The sequence below is a fragment of the Macaca mulatta genome, chromosome 4 (assembly GCF_049350105.2).
Source record: "Macaca mulatta isolate MMU2019108-1 chromosome 4, T2T-MMU8v2.0, whole genome shotgun sequence".
NCBI lineage: Eukaryota > Metazoa > Chordata > Mammalia > Primates > Cercopithecidae > Macaca > Macaca mulatta.
Window position 1 is genome coordinate 110,413,758 of NC_133409.1, and position 19,205 is coordinate 110,432,962.

At 39.9% G+C, this 19,205-nt stretch overlaps 1 protein-coding gene and 1 pseudogene across 9 annotated transcripts in view; both read left to right on the forward strand.

Annotated features, from left to right (window-relative positions):
* FILIP1 (filamin A interacting protein 1) overlaps positions 1 to 19,205 on the forward strand; it is a 199,184-nt gene that overhangs the window by 167,937 nt on the left and 12,042 nt on the right. For 3 of the 9 annotated variants that reach the window (XM_001113175.5, XM_077999745.1, XM_077999742.1), the window contains exons 5-6: positions 10,825 to 13,630; positions 17,089 to 17,911. In XM_001113175.5, coding sequence (XP_001113175.3) covers positions 10,825 to 13,630; positions 17,089 to 17,295 — 3,013 coding nt within the window. In that variant the 3' untranslated portion in view covers positions 17,296 to 17,911. Of the gene's footprint in view, positions 1 to 10,824; positions 13,631 to 17,088; positions 17,912 to 19,205 lie in introns of those variants that run through there. The other 6 variants (XM_077999744.1, XM_077999743.1, XM_015136795.3 and 3 more) reach the window with 3 other exon arrangements.
* Positions 5,313 to 6,723, forward strand: LOC716473 (coiled-coil-helix-coiled-coil-helix domain containing 3 pseudogene; annotated as a pseudogene).

Here is a 19,205-nt window from a genome sequence, read left to right on the forward strand (position 1 = left end):
ATCTGTAGGTTGCCTTTGGCAGTATGGTCATTTTCACAATATTGATTCTACCCATCCCTGAGCATGGGGTGTGCTTCCATTTGTTTGTACCATCTGTGATTTCTTTCAGCAGTGTTTTGTAGTTTTCCTTGTAGAGATCTTTTACCTCCTTGGTTAGGTGTATTTCTTTTTGTTGTTGTTGTTAGGTATATTTCTAAGTGCTTTATTATTATTATTATTTTTGCAGTTGTTATAAAAGGGATTGAGTTCTGATTTGATTCTCAGTTTGGTCATTGTTGGTATATAGCAGTGCTACTGATTTGTGTATAGTGATTTTATATCCTGAGACTTTACTGAATTCATTAATCAGATCTAGAAGCTTTTTGGACGAGTCTTTACGATTTTCTAGGTATAGGATCATATCATTGGCAAACATTGACAGTTTGACTTCCTGTATTAGTCCATTTTCACACTGCTACAAAGACACTACCTAAGACTGAGTGATTTATAAATAAAAGAGGTTTAATTTATTCACAGTTCTGCAGGCTTGGGGAAGCCTCCGAAAACTTATAATCATGGTAAAAGGCAAAGGAGAAATTAAGTACCTTCTTCACAAGGCAGCAGGAAAGAGAGTGCAGAGGAAACTGCCACTTTTAAAACCATCAGATCTCATGAAAACTCCCTCACTATTATGAGAACAGCATGGGGGGAACCACCCCTATCCAATCACCTATCAACAGGTCCCTCTCTTGACACATGGGGATTATAATTTGAGATGAGATTTGGGTGAGGACACAGAGCCAAACCATGTCTCTTCTTCTTTACCGGTTTGCATGCCCCTTATTTCTTTTTCTTGACTGATTGCTCTGGCAGGGTGGGCTTTTAAGAGCCTCTTGAAATAATATTAGGACTAGAAATTGTGTGAAGTAATGTCTGAAACATTACTTCCCCAGAAAAAGTTTTCTTGTCAGCCCTTCTAACACCACCTGAAATGTCAGCTCTCTTCTCTTTATCTTCTCCACCTGTGCTTCCACCTCTTTCTGCCTTAAGATTAATAACCAATTTTATGTTTTCTATCATATTTTAAGTCACTTGCTAGTAATATTTGTTTACAATCTTTCTCCCTTTATCTGACGCCTCGGAACCCTTTTAAATTTTTTTTTCTGGTTTTTGAGACATAATTTATATACAATAAAATTCACCAATTTTAATTATACAATTTGATGAATCTTGACAAATGTATGCACCATCAACAATCATAGAACATTTGGGAATATAAAGTTGAGCTATTAAATTCTAAATTCACATTTGAAGCTCATAATGGAACTACTATGCCATTCATTTACCTGGGTTTTTATTCCAATTGCCATTATTTAATTAAATGTAAAAAACAATCACAAATTGGGAGGCCGAGACAGGCAGATCACGAGGTCAGGAGATTGAGACCATCCTGGCTAATATGGTGAAACCCCATCTCTACTAAAAATACAAAAAAATTAGCCGGGTGTAGTGGCGGACGCCTGTAGTGCAGCTACTGGGGAGGCTGAGGCAGGAGAATGGCATGAACCCGGGAGGCGGAGCTTGCAGTGAGCTGAGATCCAGCCACTGCACTCCAGCCTGGGCAACACAGCCAGACTCCGTCTCAAACCCCCCCCCCCACACACACAATCACATTAATAAACACTTTTCTAAATGGCAAAAAAAAAAAAAAAAAAAGAGAGAGAGAGAAAAAACACCTGGGCCCACACTTTTAAAGTCTTCTAGTTGAAAATGATTAAATTTCTGAACATGCTAAGTGACCAATTTGCAAGTTAAAAAGTGTAATTTTGGCTGGCCATGGTGGCTTATGTCTGTAATCCCAGCACTTTGGGAGGCCGAGGTGGGTGGATCATCTGAGGTCAGGAGTTTTAGACCATCCTGGCCGAGATGGTAAAACTCGTCTCTACTGAAAATACAAAAATTAGCCAGGCGTGGTAGCACATGCCTGTAGTCTCAGCTACTCAGGAGGCTGAGGTGGGAGAATCACTTTAACTTGTGAGACTGAGGTTACAGTGAGCCAAGATGGCACCACTGCACTTCAGCCTGAGTGACAGAGTGAGACTGTCTCAAAAAAAAGTTTAATTTTATTCGGTATGAAATAAGAAATTAAGAATATGTTTAAGAATAGTTATTAAGAAAGGCAATAAAAAATTTAAAATCTCTATTAATTCATTTAGCTGTCTTTCTTTGTTCTCTAAAGAGGACTAAATGCTTGCAGAAAATTTAAAATTTGCCAAGAATAGGTTTGATTTTAGGATATTTAGGGCTCTACCTGTGACTGCTGATGGGAATCAGGGTACTAATTTATTATTTTAGTCTTAGTCTTCTGGTTTGTTTCCTTTTCATGCTAATATGTTTAGAATCAAGGCATAGTTGAAGAATGGGAAGGTGAGCAGAGAAGAGAATGGAGAGGAGGTGGTAAGACTAGTTGGCACAAGCAACACTTAAATCTCTTATTCTGCTTCTTAAATAGCATAATTACATGGAAATGGTGCCCAGTAATGTAGAGCAACTTAGTTGTTTGAAGTGCAAAATAAAATTATAACTATTAGGAAATTGTTGGGAAAAAAGAGATGTAATATGCCATAGGCATTATGTTTTGTGAATAGATACATGCTATATTTCTGAATGCTGAATGCTTGTTTAATGTAAAATGAGGATTTCTAAATAGGAGGGAAGAGAAAAAAACATCTGCAAGTAGAATGCTGAATTGACTGGGGAGGTGGATAAAGTGAAACACAAGCCTGTTCCTGCCTTCCCAAAACCCTCTTCCTTGGGTCCTCCTGTGTTGCTCCATGGCTCCCTCTTTCTCTGTATCTCCTTTTCCTCTTCCTTCTCTGCACAGGCCTTCCATAGGTCCTCCTTATTCTTTTTATCTCTCATTTTTGGACATTTCCCAAAGTTTTTTCTCCATCCTGTCCTTTTTCTCTCTTTAGATATGTTCTACTTTGGAGATCACATTCATTTCTATGTCTAAGGAAATATCACCTCCATTATGGAAATAAAAATCTAACAATTACCAAGCTTTTTAGCACTGTGAAAATGTCTATGTAGGGTGGGATGGCTGACAAAATGGCCCCATGTTTCCCTCTGATTTTCTTTCCTCCTAGGAGTTCCCTCACCTTAATTACCACTGTTCTTCCCAATAGACCCAAGGGTGTACTGCTCCAACATTAGATTTTTGATCCAACTGTGTATGAAAATCCCTTTCCTTTAAAAAAAAAAAAAAAAAAAAAAAAAAAAGAACTATAACAGACTGGGCACAATGACTCACATTTGTAATCCCAACACTTTCGGAGGCCAAGATGGGAGGATTGCTTGAGGTCAGGAGTTTGAGACCAGCCTGAACAACATAGTAAGATGCCACCTTGAAGAAGAAGAAGAAGAAGAAGGAGAAGAAGAAGGAGGAAGTAGAAGAGGAAGAGGAGGAGAACGAGGAGGAGGAAAAAGAAGAACTAAGACAAACCAGTGACACAAAAACCTATGAGAGAAAAAAAGCCTTAATTCAGCCTGTTCTAATAGTCCCATAGCTGTTTTATAGGTTAAATAGAGGTTGTTCAGCCTCCAGTGCTACATACAGGTAGACAGATCGTAAGGGATGTCTTGCTCAGTCCATATAGAGAAAGCTCCCTCCCTCATCTGAGGTTTATCAGTTGAGAGACACATTTCTTTTCTAATAGGCTGACAACTAAAATGGACAGATTCTTCAAGGGAGGCCACTGCTCATTAGACAGAGACACTCATCTAATAGCCACTATTAATATAAAATTGCTGGCCTAATAACAACTGTGATATCTGTTTAACAAAAATGTATACTCACTCAGCATTGTAAAGAACTTTTGTTAATGCATTTCTATATAGGTAATTTCCAGATATATATTTCTTTTCTTTATTTTCTTTTTTTTGAGATAGGGTCTTGTTCTTTCACCCCGGATGGAGTGGTGTGACATGATCTCAGCTCACTGCAACCTCTGCCTCCCTGGCTCAAGTGATCCTCCTATCTCAGCCCCCTGAGTAGCTGGAATTACAGGCACACGCCACCCACACCCAGCTAATTTTTTTTTTTTGTAGAGATGAGGTTTTGCCATGTTGCCCAGGCTGGTTTCTTAACTCCTGGACTCAAGCAATCTGCATGTCTCAGCCTCCCAAAGTGCTGGGATTACAGGCTTGAACCACCGCTCCAAGCCTATAGATTTATATTTCTAATTCAAGTTTGTATCTTCATTCTTTCTCTTGTTTATACATTCAGTCAATATTTCTTGAGCACATCCTATGTGTCAGGCGTTACACTAGGGGCCAAACAAGACAAACGTGACAGCTACCCTCATGGAATTTGCATTAACAGAGGTAGGCAGACATTAAAAAAATTGTAAGTTGGGATAGTCATTGCAGTAATTGAGCTCCATAGAGACAGCGCCTGGGCAAGTGAGAGCCAGATGAGCACTGGGCGACTCTGCCTTGCTGAGGAAAAATAACTAAACATGGGGAAAGGAGATCCTAAGAAGCTGAGAGGCAAAATGTCATGATATGCATTTTTTGTGCAAACTTGTCTGGAGGAGCATAAGATGAAACACCCAGATGCTTCAGTCAACTTCTCAATTTTTTTTTTTTTTTTTTTTTTTTTGGAGATGGAGTCTGGCTCTATCGCTCAGGCTGGAGTGCAGTGGTGTGATCTTGATCTTGGCTCACTGCAAGCTCCGCCTCCCGGGTTCACGCCATTCTCCTGCCTCAGCCTCCCGAGTAGCTGGGACTACAGGTGCCTGCCACCACGCCCGGCTAATTTTTGTATTTTTAGTAGAGACGGGTTTTCACCGTGTTAGCCAGGATGGTCTTGATCTCCTGTCCTTGTGATCCGCCCGCCTCGGCCTCCCAAAGTGCTGGGATTACAGGCATGAGCCATCAAGCCGGCCTCAGAGTTTTCTAAGAAGTGTCCAGAGAGGTAGAAGACCATGCCTGCTAAAGATAAAGGAAAATTTGAAGATATGGGGGCAAAGGCGGACAAGGCCCGTTATGAAAGAGAAATGAAAACCTATATCCCTCCTAAAGGGGAGACAAAAAAAGAAGTTCAAGGACTCCAATGCACCCAAGAGCTCTCCTTCGGCCTTTTTCTTGTTCTGCTTTGAGTATCGCCGGAAAATCAAAGGAGAACATCCTGGCCTGCCCATTGGTGATGTTGGAAGAAACTGGGAGAGATGTGGAATATCACTGCTGCAGATGACAAGCAGCCTTATGAAAAGAAGGCTGCGGTTCTGGGGTCGTGGCCTTGCTCCCGCTGTGCGGGAAAAGAATCCAGGCCCTTCCACGCGCGTGTGGGCGCGGGGGCCCCGAAATGCTCCTGGTTCCGCGCTAGGTCTCCGCTGGGGCAGGACCCAGAGCCATGGGTGGGACCACCAGCACCCACTGGGTCACCTTCGAGGGGGACGAGAATGAGAACATCACCGTGGTGAAGGGCATCCGGCTTTCGGAAAATGTGATTGATCGAATGAAGGAATCCTCTCCATCTGGTTCGAAGCCTCAGTGGTATTCTGGTGCTTATGGTGCCTCAGTTTCTGATGAAGAATTGAAAAGAAGAGTAGCTGAGGAGCGGGCATTGGAGCAAGCTGAGAAAGAATCTGAAGATCAGAAACCACTAAAGCAAGCCAAAGAGCTGGACCGAGAGAGGGCTGCTGCCAATGAGCAGTTAACCAGAGCCATCCTTCAGGAGAGGATATCAAACGAGGAGGAAGGCGCTAAGGCAAAGCACCTGGCTAGGCAGCTGGAAGAGAAAGACCGAGTGCTAAAGAAGCAGGATGCATTCTACAAAGAACAGCTGGCTAGACTGGAGGAGAGGAGCTCAGAGTTCTACAAAGTCACCACTGAACAATATCAGAAAGCTGCTGAAGAGGTAGAAGCAAAGTTCAAGCGGTATGAGTCTCATCCAGTCTGTGCTGATCTGCAGGCCAAAATTCTTCAGCGTTACTGTGAGAACATCCACCAGACCCTCAAATGCTCCTCTCTGGCCACCCAGTATATGCAGTGTCAATCATGCCAAACAGAGCATGCTTGAGAAGGGAGGATAAAAACTTTCAGAACGAGCAAAACACCATCAACGTTAATTCCAGAGATGGAACATTTTTTTTTTCCTAGTAAGAAAATAACCCATTTGAAGAGAAGACCACTAATGAGAAGACCACTAAAGAGAGACACCAAGAATGGATTCAGCAGAGTCATTTCACATTTTGAACAGCAGCAATTTGAAGGGCCAAAGCCTTGATCAGGGATCAGTCATTAAAGGACACACTTCAGTATTAGTAAACCCTCTTATGATGATTAAAAGAGAAGGGCAGCCCTCTCCACCGTTTGGTACTTTCTATTCAACTTCCACTGAACATAAAATGTTTTTCTTCAGAGCAAGCCCCATCATTTGGTGAACCTCCACCCTAACAAAGTAGGATGGGGTGGGGGGCTAAATTAATTGGAGTCGGGTGAGGAGAGAGCCAGAAAACAGATCTGGGGCAGCAGTGCTGGGTGGAATTGTCTAGGCTATGGCATGCTGGCTTTCTCTTTCTTTCTTTTCTCCTTTGATTATGTAAGAGCTGTTTCATTTTAACTTATTATGGTGATTACACAGGCAAGAAGACAAAAAGGAGAGAAAATGTACCTCTTCTACTGGAATAATGTTTATGATTACAAGTGAGAGACTGTATTATTATCAATATGAAGGCATAACCTCTATACTGAATACTCACATCTTTGCTTCACTCACTATCAATAATAAATATATTTTCTGACAAAAAAAAAAAGAAAAGAAGGCTGCGAAGCTGAAGGAAAAATACGAAAAGGATATTGCTGCATATCGAGCTAAAGGAAAGCCTGATGCAGCAAAAAAGGAGTTGTCAAGGCTGAAGACAGCAAGAAAAAGAAGGAAGAGAAGGAAGATGAAGAGGATGAAGAGGAGGAAGAAGGTGAAGAAGATGAAGATGAGGAAGAAGAAGATGATGAATAAGTTGGTTCTAGCACGGGTTTTTTTTTCTTATCCATAAAGCATTTAATCCCCTGTACACAACTCACTCCTTTTAAAGAAAAAAAATTGAAATGTAAAGCATGTAAGATTTGTCTTTAAACTGTACAGTGTCTTTTCTTTTTGTATAGTTAACACACTACAGAGTGTGTTTTTAGATAGTCCTGTCCTGGTAGTATTTTCAATGGCCACTAACCTTGCCTGGGACAGTATGGAGGTTGTAAATTGGCATGGATTTAAAGCAGATTCTTGTTGGTGCAGAGCACAAATTAATTATATATGGGGATGGTAGTTTTTTCTTCTTCAGTTGTCTCTGATGCAGCTTATATGAAATAATTGTTCTGTTAACTGAATACCGCTCTGTAATTGCAAAGAAAAAAGTCGCAGGTGTTTTGTTGACATTCTGAATGCTTCTAAGGAAATACAAGAAAAAATATATAAGTTGATTAAGTGTCATAAAAGAAAACTGGGCCAGGCATGATGGCTCCCACCTGTAATTCCAGCATTTTGGGAGACTGAGGCAGGAGGATCACTTGACCCCAGCAGTTCAAGACCAGCCTAGGTGACATAGGGGCAACTCTGTCTCTACAAAAAAATAAAAATTTTAGCCAGGCATGGTGCTATGTGCCTGTAATCCCAGCCACCAGCCATTTGGGAGGCTGAGGTCGAAGGATAGTTCGAGCACAAAAGGTTGAGGCTGCAGTGAACTATAATCCTGCCACAGCACTTCAACTTGGGTGACAGAACAAGACCTTGTCTCTAAGAAAAAAAAAGACTGTAGGATATTGATATTTCAGGAGTCTATAAGAAGTTCTGACTTAATTGGGTTTGAAGAAGTGACACTGAAGTGAAAGTTAGAGGATGAAAAACTAGCCAGGAACATTCAGGTGAGTGTGACAGAATGAAAAAAAGGAGCAGGGAGGAAATACTAAGCAGAGGACACAGCATTTGCAAGGAATGTTAGATAACAGGAGAGACTGACTGGAGATGAACTTATCAAGGAGGTCAGGTATTGAGTCCCATCATTCCCATCCCCAACGTCTTGCCTGTAAGAAGTTTGATTGCAGGTCTATTTGCACAGAAGGCTATTGGCAGGCCTTCCAAAATGAGCTGAGCAACTTTACCTTGATCCTGGATCTGACCCTCAGCTGTACCAACTGGGAAACTGGGTTTTGGGAGCACACAAAATGTAATACCAGAATGAGCCTGGTATTGCTGTTAGAGCCACTTTAACTATAAGATGGGCATGGTTTAAGATGTGGTGAAAGAGAACAGGAGGGAGACTAAGCTAATGGGATTAGAAAAACAGAAATAATCACAGCTAGTAGAACGTGAAAAATGTGGTTTCCTGGAAGCCAAATTCCTGCCGAGATCACAGTCTAGCTCATGGAATTTCCTACTGATCGGAATGCCTTCTGCTTTTCTCTGGCTGAAACATTAGTGCCCCAAGTTTTACTATCAAAGACAGGATAATGACAAAAATATTTATTGATTAAACACAGAAAGCACTGACAGTCTTTCCAGATGAAGCCAATAGCATATACTATAATTCTTATCTTTTTATGCTTTATTACATTCATGTATTGAGTCTATGTATCTGTCACTTTACTTCTACTATTTCAATTAATCTTCAGAACAATTCTATATGGTTGGTATTAGTGTTCCATTATTGGAACGCTAAGCTTGTGGGAGTTTTTATATCCTGCTGCTCAAGGTCATCACCGAGGTCTGATTTTTCACACAAAGAAATTTGCAACCTCCAGCATAAATGGGTTAATATCCCTCCCTCTTTCCTCCATTGGTGAAAAAATTGAGAATCAGAGAGTTTCAGTGATTGGTCAGAGATTACACAGTTAGAAAGTGAGAGTCAGAATTCAGATTTGGTTATGTCTGACTCCAAAACCTATGTTGTAGTCACTCCAACCCACTGCCTCTAACAGTATAGAGGCATAGTATTCCTAAAAATATATTTTTAGAAGTTTTCACATGTTAAGCTTAGAATTGGAAGCAGTGACGTTTTCAATAAATTAATCTCTAACAGTCCAGTTAAGGGCAAGGAATTTAAAAATGGCATTTTATGTTGAAAATATCCTGAAAAGTTTTCCCTAATCTATGGTTCTATGACATTATTTCAGTTGTTTCAATTTTTAGTAAAAGAGAGAACATGGTCAATAAAAATGCTCTTTCCTACATGTAAGGACCACATTTAGTGATGCTGTTACAGTATCACTTGTGCAAATCAGTAGGACTTGAAGATCATATTTTCCTCCTATTTTAGGGATAAAGTCATAATGATTTTTGGAGGCTATGCATTAGTTTAGAGATGCTAAGACACAATCATGCTTTATAAAAGTTAATTCTGTGAAAAAATCTTAATGACATGATCAGAGCCATTTCTGTAATACTTATCTCACACTGTATTTAATTATTCATAGCTTCTGTTGTGCTTTACTAATGTATGTTTAAATATTTCTTATACACTAACTTTCAGTCAGTGACAAGTTAAAAAACCACACAAATATTTCTTGCACAATGCAACGTGAGATTATTAAATTCTATTTACTTTGCTAATAGCTAATCTAGTCATAAGTATGAAATTAATCAGTCAGAATAGTAAAGGAGCAAAATACACTGGAAAAAATAAAATCTATTATACTTAAATAAGTACATGTCATTGGTTGTTTATAACTTACTTCCTTTATAAACCTATTAATTACTAAAATGCATTCTTACAATAACATGTCAAATATGATTATAAATTTAATTGTTTTTATGGGTAAATAAAAAAACTATTATAATTAGTACAAGTTAACTGACCAACCCAAGAATGGTAAATAGTTACTTCAGCATGTTTATATTCCTACTTTTTACAGATACGCATAAACACCATAGAGAAAATGTATTTCACAAATGTGAAACATAATAATTCCTGTGGCTGCCACATTTTCGTATTGATAGTAATACAGATTTCCTTCCTACCTAGTTCTTGAATTTAAAAAAATGTTTAAATAAAAAACTCCTGTGCCAGTTCTGGTGTGAACTAAAAATCAATTTTTGTAAATCAGCTTTTGTATCAGAAAACCAGTCCTACTTTGTCCCTTCCAGGAGACAGTTACATAGTTTATGTCAAGGGTTTAAAATAAGAAAACCCAAAGCTGCTTCTTTTCTGAACCTTTACTATCATTTAAAGTAAATTTATCTCCTGAAATCATATGATGTAGAGATGGAGAGCAAGAATTTTGGAGGCTTCCTGGCCAAGTTTGAAATCCAGGCCTACCACTTACTGACTCTGGGATCTGTGACAGGTTACATAATTCCCCTGTATCTCATGTTTTTTCATGGTGATGATAGTAGCAATACATATCTCATAGAGTTACTCTGAGAATAAAGTAAATACTAACACTAAGGATACAGAAGACATAGTCATTATTATTGCACAACCTAAGTTTTACTTAATGGCCACTATATTAAAGTATAGTACACATGCAGAAAGATACTCAGAAGTGTTCAGCTTACTGAAATTTCATAAGATAAGCTAAACAATCCTGTATAGCAAGCATGCAAATTACAAAAAAGAAACTAGTTACACTCAAAGCCCTCCTCATGCCCCCTTCTAGCCACTACTCCTAAGGGTAACTAATATTTTGACTTCACATTAGTTTCATTAATGGCTATTTTTTAAACCTTGATATTATAACAATTGATAAGGGATTTATTGTAGTAGCATTTTGTTTTTTATTTAATATCAATGCTTAAATCTGTTTGCTGATTACTCTTTTAACATATAGGCATATTTTATTTTCTAGGTTAAAAAAGCTCCTTGAACAAGAAAAGGCTTATCAAGCCCGCAAAGAAAAGGAAAATACTAAACGGCTCAATAAACTAAGAGATGAACTTGTCAAACTCAAGTCCTTTGCACTCATGCTGGTGGATGAAAGACAAATGCACATTGAACAACTTGGCCTGCAAAGCCAGAAAGTACAGGATCTTACTCAGAAGCTGAGGGAAGAAGAAGAAAAGCTCAAAGCCATTACTTCCAAATCCAAAGAAGACAGACAGAAATTGCTCAAGTTAGAAGTAGACTTTGAACACAAGGCTTCAAGGTTTTCTCAAGAGCATGAAGAGATGAATGCTAAACTGGCTAATCAAGAGTCTCACAATAGGCAACTTAGACTCAAACTGGTTGGCTTAACCCAAAGAATCGAGGAGCTAGAAGAGACCAACAAAAATCTGCAGAAGGCAGAGGAAGAACTTCAGGAATTAAGAGACAAAATTGCCAAAGGAGAATGTGGAAATTCTAGCCTCATGGCAGAAGTGGAAAATCTTCGTAAGCGTGTGCTTGAAATGGAAGGTAAAGATGAGGAGATCACTAAAACTGAATCCCAGTGTAGGGAACTGAGGAAGAAGTTGCAAGAGGAAGAACACCATAGTAAGGAGCTCAAACTTGAAGTTGAGAAGCTACAGAAGAGAATGTCTGAACTGGAGAAATTGGAAGAGGCATTCAGCAAGAGTAAATCTGAGTGCACCCAGCTACATTTAAATCTGGAGAAAGAAAAGAACTTAACCAAAGACCTGCTAAATGAATTGGAGGTGGTCAAGAGTCGAGTTAAAGAATTGGAATGTTCTGAAAGTAGATTGGAAAAGGCTGAATTAAGCCTAAAAGATGACCTTACGAAGTTGAAGTCATTTACCGTGATGCTGGTTGATGAAAGGAAAAATATGATGGAAAAAATAAAGCAAGAAGAGAGAAAAGTGGATGGACTCAATAAAAATTTTAAGGTGGAACAAGGAAAAGTTATGGATGTAACTGAAAAACTAATTGAAGAAAGTAAGAAGCTTTTAAAACTAAAATCTGAAATGGAGGAAAAAGTATACAACTTGACAAGAGAAAGAGATGAGTTGATAGGCAAATTGAAAAGTGAAGAAGAAAAATCCTCTGAATTAAGCTGCAGTGTTGACTTACTAAAGAAGAGACTTGATGGTATAGAGGAAGTGGAAAGAGAAATAACAAGAGGAAGGTCACGAAAAGGGTCTGAGCTCACCTGCCCGGATGATAATAAGATTAAGGAACTAACACTTGAAATTGAGAGACTGAAGAAACGTCTCCAACAATTGGAAGTGGTCGAAGGGGATTTGATGAAGACAGAAGATGAGTATGATCAGCTGGAACAGAAATTTAGAACTGAGCAGGATAAGGCGAACTTCCTCTCTCAACAACTAGAGGAGATCAAGCACCAAATTGCCAAGAATAAAGCAATCGAGAAGGGTGAGGTTGTGAGCCAGGAAGCTGAACTGAGACACAGATTTCGGTTGGAAGAAGCTAAAAGTCGAGACTTAAAAGCTGAAGTACAAGCTCTTAAAGAGAAGATTCACGAATTAATGAACAAAGAAGATCAGCTTTCTCAGCTCCAGGTAGATTATTCTGTACTTCAACAAAGATTTATGGAAGAAGAAAATAAGAACAAAAACATGGGGCAGGAGGTCCTCAATCTGACTAAAGAGTTGGAGCTTTCCAAGCGCTACAGCAGAGCTCTTAGGCCCAGTGTGAATGGAAGAAGAATGGTGGATGTTCCTGTGACATCAACTGGAGTCCAGACTGATGCAGTCAGCAGTGAAGCAACAGAGGAAGAAACACCAGCTGTATTCATACGGAAATCCTTCCAGGAAGAAAATCATATTATGAGTAATCTTCGGCAGGTGGGATTGAAGAAACCCATGGAAAGATCCTCTGTTCTAGACAGGTATCCTCCAGCAGCAAATGAGCTCACTATGAGAAAGTCTTGGATTCCATGGATGAGAAAGAGGGAAAATGGTCCCTCAATCACTCAGGAGAAAGGGCCCCGAACAAATTCCAATCCAGGGCACCCAGGAGAGGTAGTCCTTTCACCAAAGCAGGGCCAGCCCCTGCATATTCGAGTGACACCAGACCACGAGAACAGTACTGCGACTTTGGAGATAACAAGCCCAACATCTGAAGAATTTTTTTCTAGTACCACCGTCATTCCTACCTTAGGGAATCAGAAACCAAGAATAACCATTATTCCATCACCAAATGTTATGCCTCAAAAACAAAAAAGTGGAGATACAACTCTTGGCCCAGAACGAGCCATGTCCCCAGTCACAATTACTACATTTTCCAGAGAGAAGACTCCAGAAAGTGGAAGAGGTGCGTTTGCAGACAGGCCCACATCCCCTATTCAGATAATGACGGTGTCTACATCAGCAGCACCAGCTGAGATTGCAGTTTCTCCTGAATCCCAGGAAATGCCCATGGGACGGACAATCCTCAAAGTCACCCCAGAAAAACAGACTGTTCCAACTCCAGTACGGAAATACAACTCCAATGCCAATATCATAACCACAGAGGACAATAAAATTCACATTCACTTAGGGTCTCAGTTTAAACGGTCCCCTGGGACTTCAGGTGAAGGAGTCAGTCCAGTTATTACTGTCCGACCAGTAAACGTGACAGCCGAAAAGGAGGTTTCCACCGGCACTGTCCTTCGCTCTCCCAGGAACCACCTCTCCTCACGGCCTGGTGCGAGCAAGGTGACGAGCACTATCACCATAACACCAGTCACAACGTCATCTGCTCGAGGAACCCAGTCAGTGGTGAGTAGAAGAGGCTCCAAAGGGCAGGCCCGTGGAGGGAGGGAGATGTGAGTAGTGAGACTACCCCAGCACACGCAGTAAAACCCAGCCACATGCTTCTCATGCTGCCTGAATCCAGATGCTTCACAGAGGACTATCCACACAAAACTGAATGTAAAAAGTGACCTAATAGTTTAATAAATTAGGCCAACTTTGAGGGAAAACTTCGCCTATTCATGTAAATTATGGACAGTGCCATAAAACACTTGCAAAGGTAGCCTCTTTGAAATGGTAGCATATAGTAATCAGAAGGTTTAACATTTGATTTTAATGTTTAAGATAGTTTTTAAAACGGAGACGGGGAAAATGGTCTATATGGAAGAAGAATTAAAATTGTTCCTAGGTTATGTTTCTATAAATTAAAGTATTCAATATGTGGTTATATATGGCCACAGGCATATTTTATTCCAAAATAAGATGAGAAGATTTTAATATCAAAAAGTTTTTTAAAAGTAAAAGAGAAGTGCGTTTACATGTATAAAAACTGTATTTTATTTAATCATATCTTGCAGAGAGCAGGTGCTTCATAAATATTTATTTAATAAATAGCTGGGGTTGGGTGCAGTGGCTCATGCCAGTAATCCCAGCACTTTGGGAGGCTGAGGCAGGTGGATTACCTGAGGTTGGAGTTCAAGACCAGCCTGGCCAATATGGTGAAACCCCATCTGTACTAAAAATACAAAAATTAGCCCAGCGTGGTGGCGGATACCTGTAATCCCAGCTACTCGGGAGGCTGAGGCAGGAGAATCGCTTGAGCCTGGGAGGCGGAGGTTGTGGTGAGCCGAGATTGCACCATTGCACTGCAGCCTGGGTGACAGAGCAAGACTCCATCACAAACAAACAAACAAAACTAGCTGGAAGGCTAAATGAATGATTATTGAAAAGCATGTGCAAAGCACAAAAGCCGGAACTTAAAAATAAATTCTACCAGCCTGGCCAACAGGGCAAAACATCTTCTCTACTAAAAATACAAAGGAAAAAATAAAAATAAAAAAGTAGCTGGGCGTGGTGGCACACATCTGTAATCCCAGCTACTCTGGAGGCTGAGGCACAAGAATCACTTGAACCCAGGAGATGGAGGTTGCAGTGAGCCAGGATCATGCCACTGCACTGCAGCCTGGGTGACAGAGTGAGACCCTGTCTCAAAAAAGTAAATAAATAAATAAATTATAAATTATATTTTTCAAAATACTTCCAGTGATTGTCTTCATTTATTGGTGGCAACCTGGCAAATGTAATTATAGAAGAGCTTGTACTGTTTAGATGTTAACTTAAGCTAATAAACTAGAAATCATGATTTCTAGACTCTGAACAAGTTCTACAGCATAAATTGAAATCTCCTAAGAAAGACAGGAAGCTCATAATTTAAACAGAAACTGTGGCTTATTTTCCTTTAATACTTCAATTAAAGTATGATTTACTTTAATTTTCTATGCACAAACATACACTCAAGGCAGGCTCCAAAGTGTGAATTACTAATTGCTTTGCCAGTAAAGCTTTTACTGGTTGGCTCCTCATGAGCCAAATAGGATTCAGAATTATTCACTGTCCTCAGGTGATCCAATACTGCTTTTTAGGTAACGTGGAGCACAGCTTGATTGTGTAGGGTCTTGCTTCTTTCTGCTGCATTTTATAAAAAGATATTTGAGATATAAATCATTGTAACTTAGAGCACATTTTCTGCCATAACATTTTCTTACCATTTTTAAGGGTCAGATCAAGGTAGCCCTACCCTCTGTATCGACATTTTTGATTACTGATTAAACCTCACACATGAGTGGCATTTCAAAGCAACTGTCTAAGATTTCTAAGTTCTCAATGGTCCACCTATTTTAAGTATATCAGATCTCATAAAATCAAGGACAACAAAAGGTTTGGAATACTCCTCTTAGAATTTGAACAGTGAGAGTAGTTCATTTGTACATTTATTTAGTCAACATTTGTTGAGTGTCAACTATACTTTAGGCATGGGCTAGGTGCTGGGATGCCAGGAAGACTGTAGAAGTTCTTGACTTAGTGGAATAGACAGGTTTGGAACCTACTTAGTGGTTCTATGATAGAGATATGTACACAGGAGTCAACGGAGAAGGCTTCACAGAAGTGGAGGTTTCACAGTTAAAGAGGGATTTTCAAGAAGGAAAAGGGAAGGAGTATGTAGACAGAACAGCATGTGCAAAGGCACGACAGTGGGAAGGAGCCTGGCATGCTTGGGGAATTGTGAGCATCCCATTGTGCTGCTACCAGTTGTGCATGGGGCAAAAAATGGAAGGGCAGAAAATAGGGAAGCAAACTGGGGTTGGATATTGAAGGGAGGCATATACATGTCTTATTATGAAATTGATATTAGGGAACCACTGAAAGGGTAATGATCATGAGAAAAACATATTGTTTGTGTTTTAGAAAGATGTGTGTGGAAAACAGTTTAAAGGATAACTTGGAGGGACAGGGATGCTGTTGCAATTCTCTATCTTAATGATGGAGCAGGCTTGAACTAAGATAGTGAAAATGAGGACAGAGATATAGTGAAGATGATCAAAACTATTTCATGACAAATTGAGTAGAGAGTGTGGCTCTTGGGTTTATGATTTGGCTGTCTGGGAGAATAAGATGAGAAACTTTAGGGGGACTAGCTGTTTAGGAGAGAGGATAAGTAATGTTTGGGGCATGTTATATTTGAGATGTCTGGGGAACATCAGAAATGTCCAGTGAGTAGCTGGGAATAAGGATCTGCATTTCTAGAGGGCATCGAAGCCTAGGGGTCCCAGGGTTTGAACACATGAGGTAATAACTAAGGCAATTCTCAGGGTGAATGTTAAACATTAAAAGGAGGCTGAGAATGGAACATGGCGACACATTTAGAAGGCAGGCAAAGTAGAGAACAAGGAGCCAGCAAGAGATTGAAAAGGAGTCATCAGATATGAGAGGTGAATTGATGAGACTGTCCTAAGAAATCACAGCACTTTAAAAAGGAGGATGTGGTCAGCAGCGACAATAACGTGAAGATTTTGAGGTCTTTAGGAGGTGAAAAGAGAGTAGCTTCATCTGAAATGGAAGAAAGGAGGGAGTGTAGAGGTAATTTAGGGAGCAGTAGGAGTAAAGTTGCCTGAGTTTTTGCCTGGTGGTCTATATTTCCTCTGTGAAACTGGAGTTAACGCCATCTTCAGTAAGGGCAGAGGAGGTGAGTTAGTGCTTCAGAAGAGAAGGAAGTTTCAAGCAAAGTTGTTTTAAGAGAAGGGAAGGGGAGATAATCAGAGTGGATTAGATACCAACTCCAAGTTTCTCACAATTATTTTATCTGGGGAAGGGTCATCTGTGGGTGTTCCTGTGTGGCAAGAGTCCCACTAATGTTCAGATTGATGGCATATCCAGAGGAAACTCACCAACATCTCCCTTGTATCTACGTATTTTCTCTCTTACAGTCAGGACAAGACGGGTCATCCCAGCGGCCTACACCCACCCGCATTCCTATGTCAAAAGGTATGAAAGCAGGAAAGCCAGTAGTGGCAGCCCCAGGAGCAGGAAATCTGACCAAATTCGAGCCTCGAGCTGAGACTCAGTCTATGAAAATAGAGCTGAAGAAATCTGCAGCCAGCAGCACCACCTCTCTCGGAGGGGGGAAGGGCTGAGGGCAGTGGCTAAGGGGGTATGTTGTGCAGATGCTACTGCTGCCGTGAAAGTGAACCTTCATCTGTTTGTGCCAGTTCTTTACATGTACTAATTTAAGTTTTAAATATTGTGTTTATAAAATAACCAACTAATAACCATGTGTCTTTCCTATTTTGTGCATTTGCTTTGATGCTGGGGAACAAAATTAGCAAAACTATTGCTTGCTGCCTAGAAGCCAGGGCTAGTTCCTGCGGTTTCTAGTTCCAGTTTTGCTTCTAGCAAGTGGACCCATCAGTAGACCCCTCTGAGCCTGTTTCCTCATCAGTTAGATGTGGGGACTCAGCCACATGCTCTTCAAGGCTGGCTCCCATATTTCCTAATTGCAAGCCAAATTTAATGTACCTTGTCCCACAATAATTTTTTATTAAAAAAATTCTATTATGAAATAAGACATACTTTAACAATTGTCATTTGCCTCTTTCACATCATGAATTTGCTTTATGTGCTGGAAAAAAACATCACATAGCTATCACAGGGCCTGGACCTCTAAAATTTTGCAAAAACAAAAGGTTCTAAGATGATTTCAGGAAATAATATGAATGTGTAATAAAATGGAAATGAAATATGGAATCCTAAGAACAGAGTTTTACTTATTTGTGTGTGTCTGTGTGTACTGTAGAAGTTTTAGCCCCTCCATAAGATTCCCACAATTTCTTAGGCAATAATTTTAAAATCATTAATGTCAGACTCGTGCTCTATTCAAGTGTGCAATTGATTTAAATTGTGGAATAGTTTGAAAAGAGCTGCCAAATGGCCTTTTATAGCTCAAAAGTGATTGTGATGGATAGAAACTAGCAGAAAGTAAATTCTGATACATTAATGCCAAGGGAAAAAATGACATCATACATATCTTAATTGAATTCAAATATTTTTCTCAATTAAGTATAGATTTGCAAGTGTAAAACCAGTTCATGATTTGGGTGTGTATGTGCGTGTGTGTAGTGTGGAGAAGTGGATTATTTCTCTCAGTTTTACTCTTGTTTGAATCAGTTTCTTTCATTTTTAGGCATGTTTTAATAAGCATGGAGTAGAGTGTGAATGCAAAATGCCAGGTGTATTTGTAGATTAACCATGTTAAGGTGGGCTTTGTGCTTCATAGCCACATAACCACAAATGAGTTCAAGGCTAGTAACCCACAGCTTAGCACACAAGATCTCATGTAGGCTGCACCTTTGCTGACAGTTTTGAGCCAACTGAGTGAACTTTACAAAAATACAATAGCAAAATGTCACAGATTTTTAGTTTTCCATTTTTGTATGTTAGTGTTCCAAAATTATATGGATAGCACCTGTTCTTGATATTTGGGAAAAAGCGTAATTCTTTATAAAAAAAAGATGTATGATTAGATTTTTATCTCATGATTCAACATGTGTCATGATAATGAAGCTCTTCTCTGAGTTCCTTTCCACACCAGATTTTCTATCGCTTGCAGAACTTGGGCTTGAATTGTGTATAGTGGTGGTAGATGTAGATGCCTCATAGTATTCACATTCACTTTAATCAGATCGCTGTTGCCTACTGCTCATCAGTTCTCAACATTGTATTACAAAATGTTGAGTAGCCAGGCATGGTGGTTCACACCTGTAATCCCAGCACTTTGGGAGGCTAAGGTGGGTGGATCACTTGAGGCCAGGAGTTCGAGACCAGCCTGGCCAACATGGCAAAACCCCATCTCTACTAAAAATACAAAAATTAGCCAAGTGTGGTCGTGGGCGCCTGTAATCCCAGCTACTCAGGAGGCTGAGGCAGGAGAATTACTTGATCCTGGGAGGCAGAGGTTGCAGTGAGCCAAGATGATGCCACTGCACTCCAGCCTGGGCGACAGAGCGAGACTCTGTCTCAAAAAATAAAATAGGAAAAAAAAGAAAAT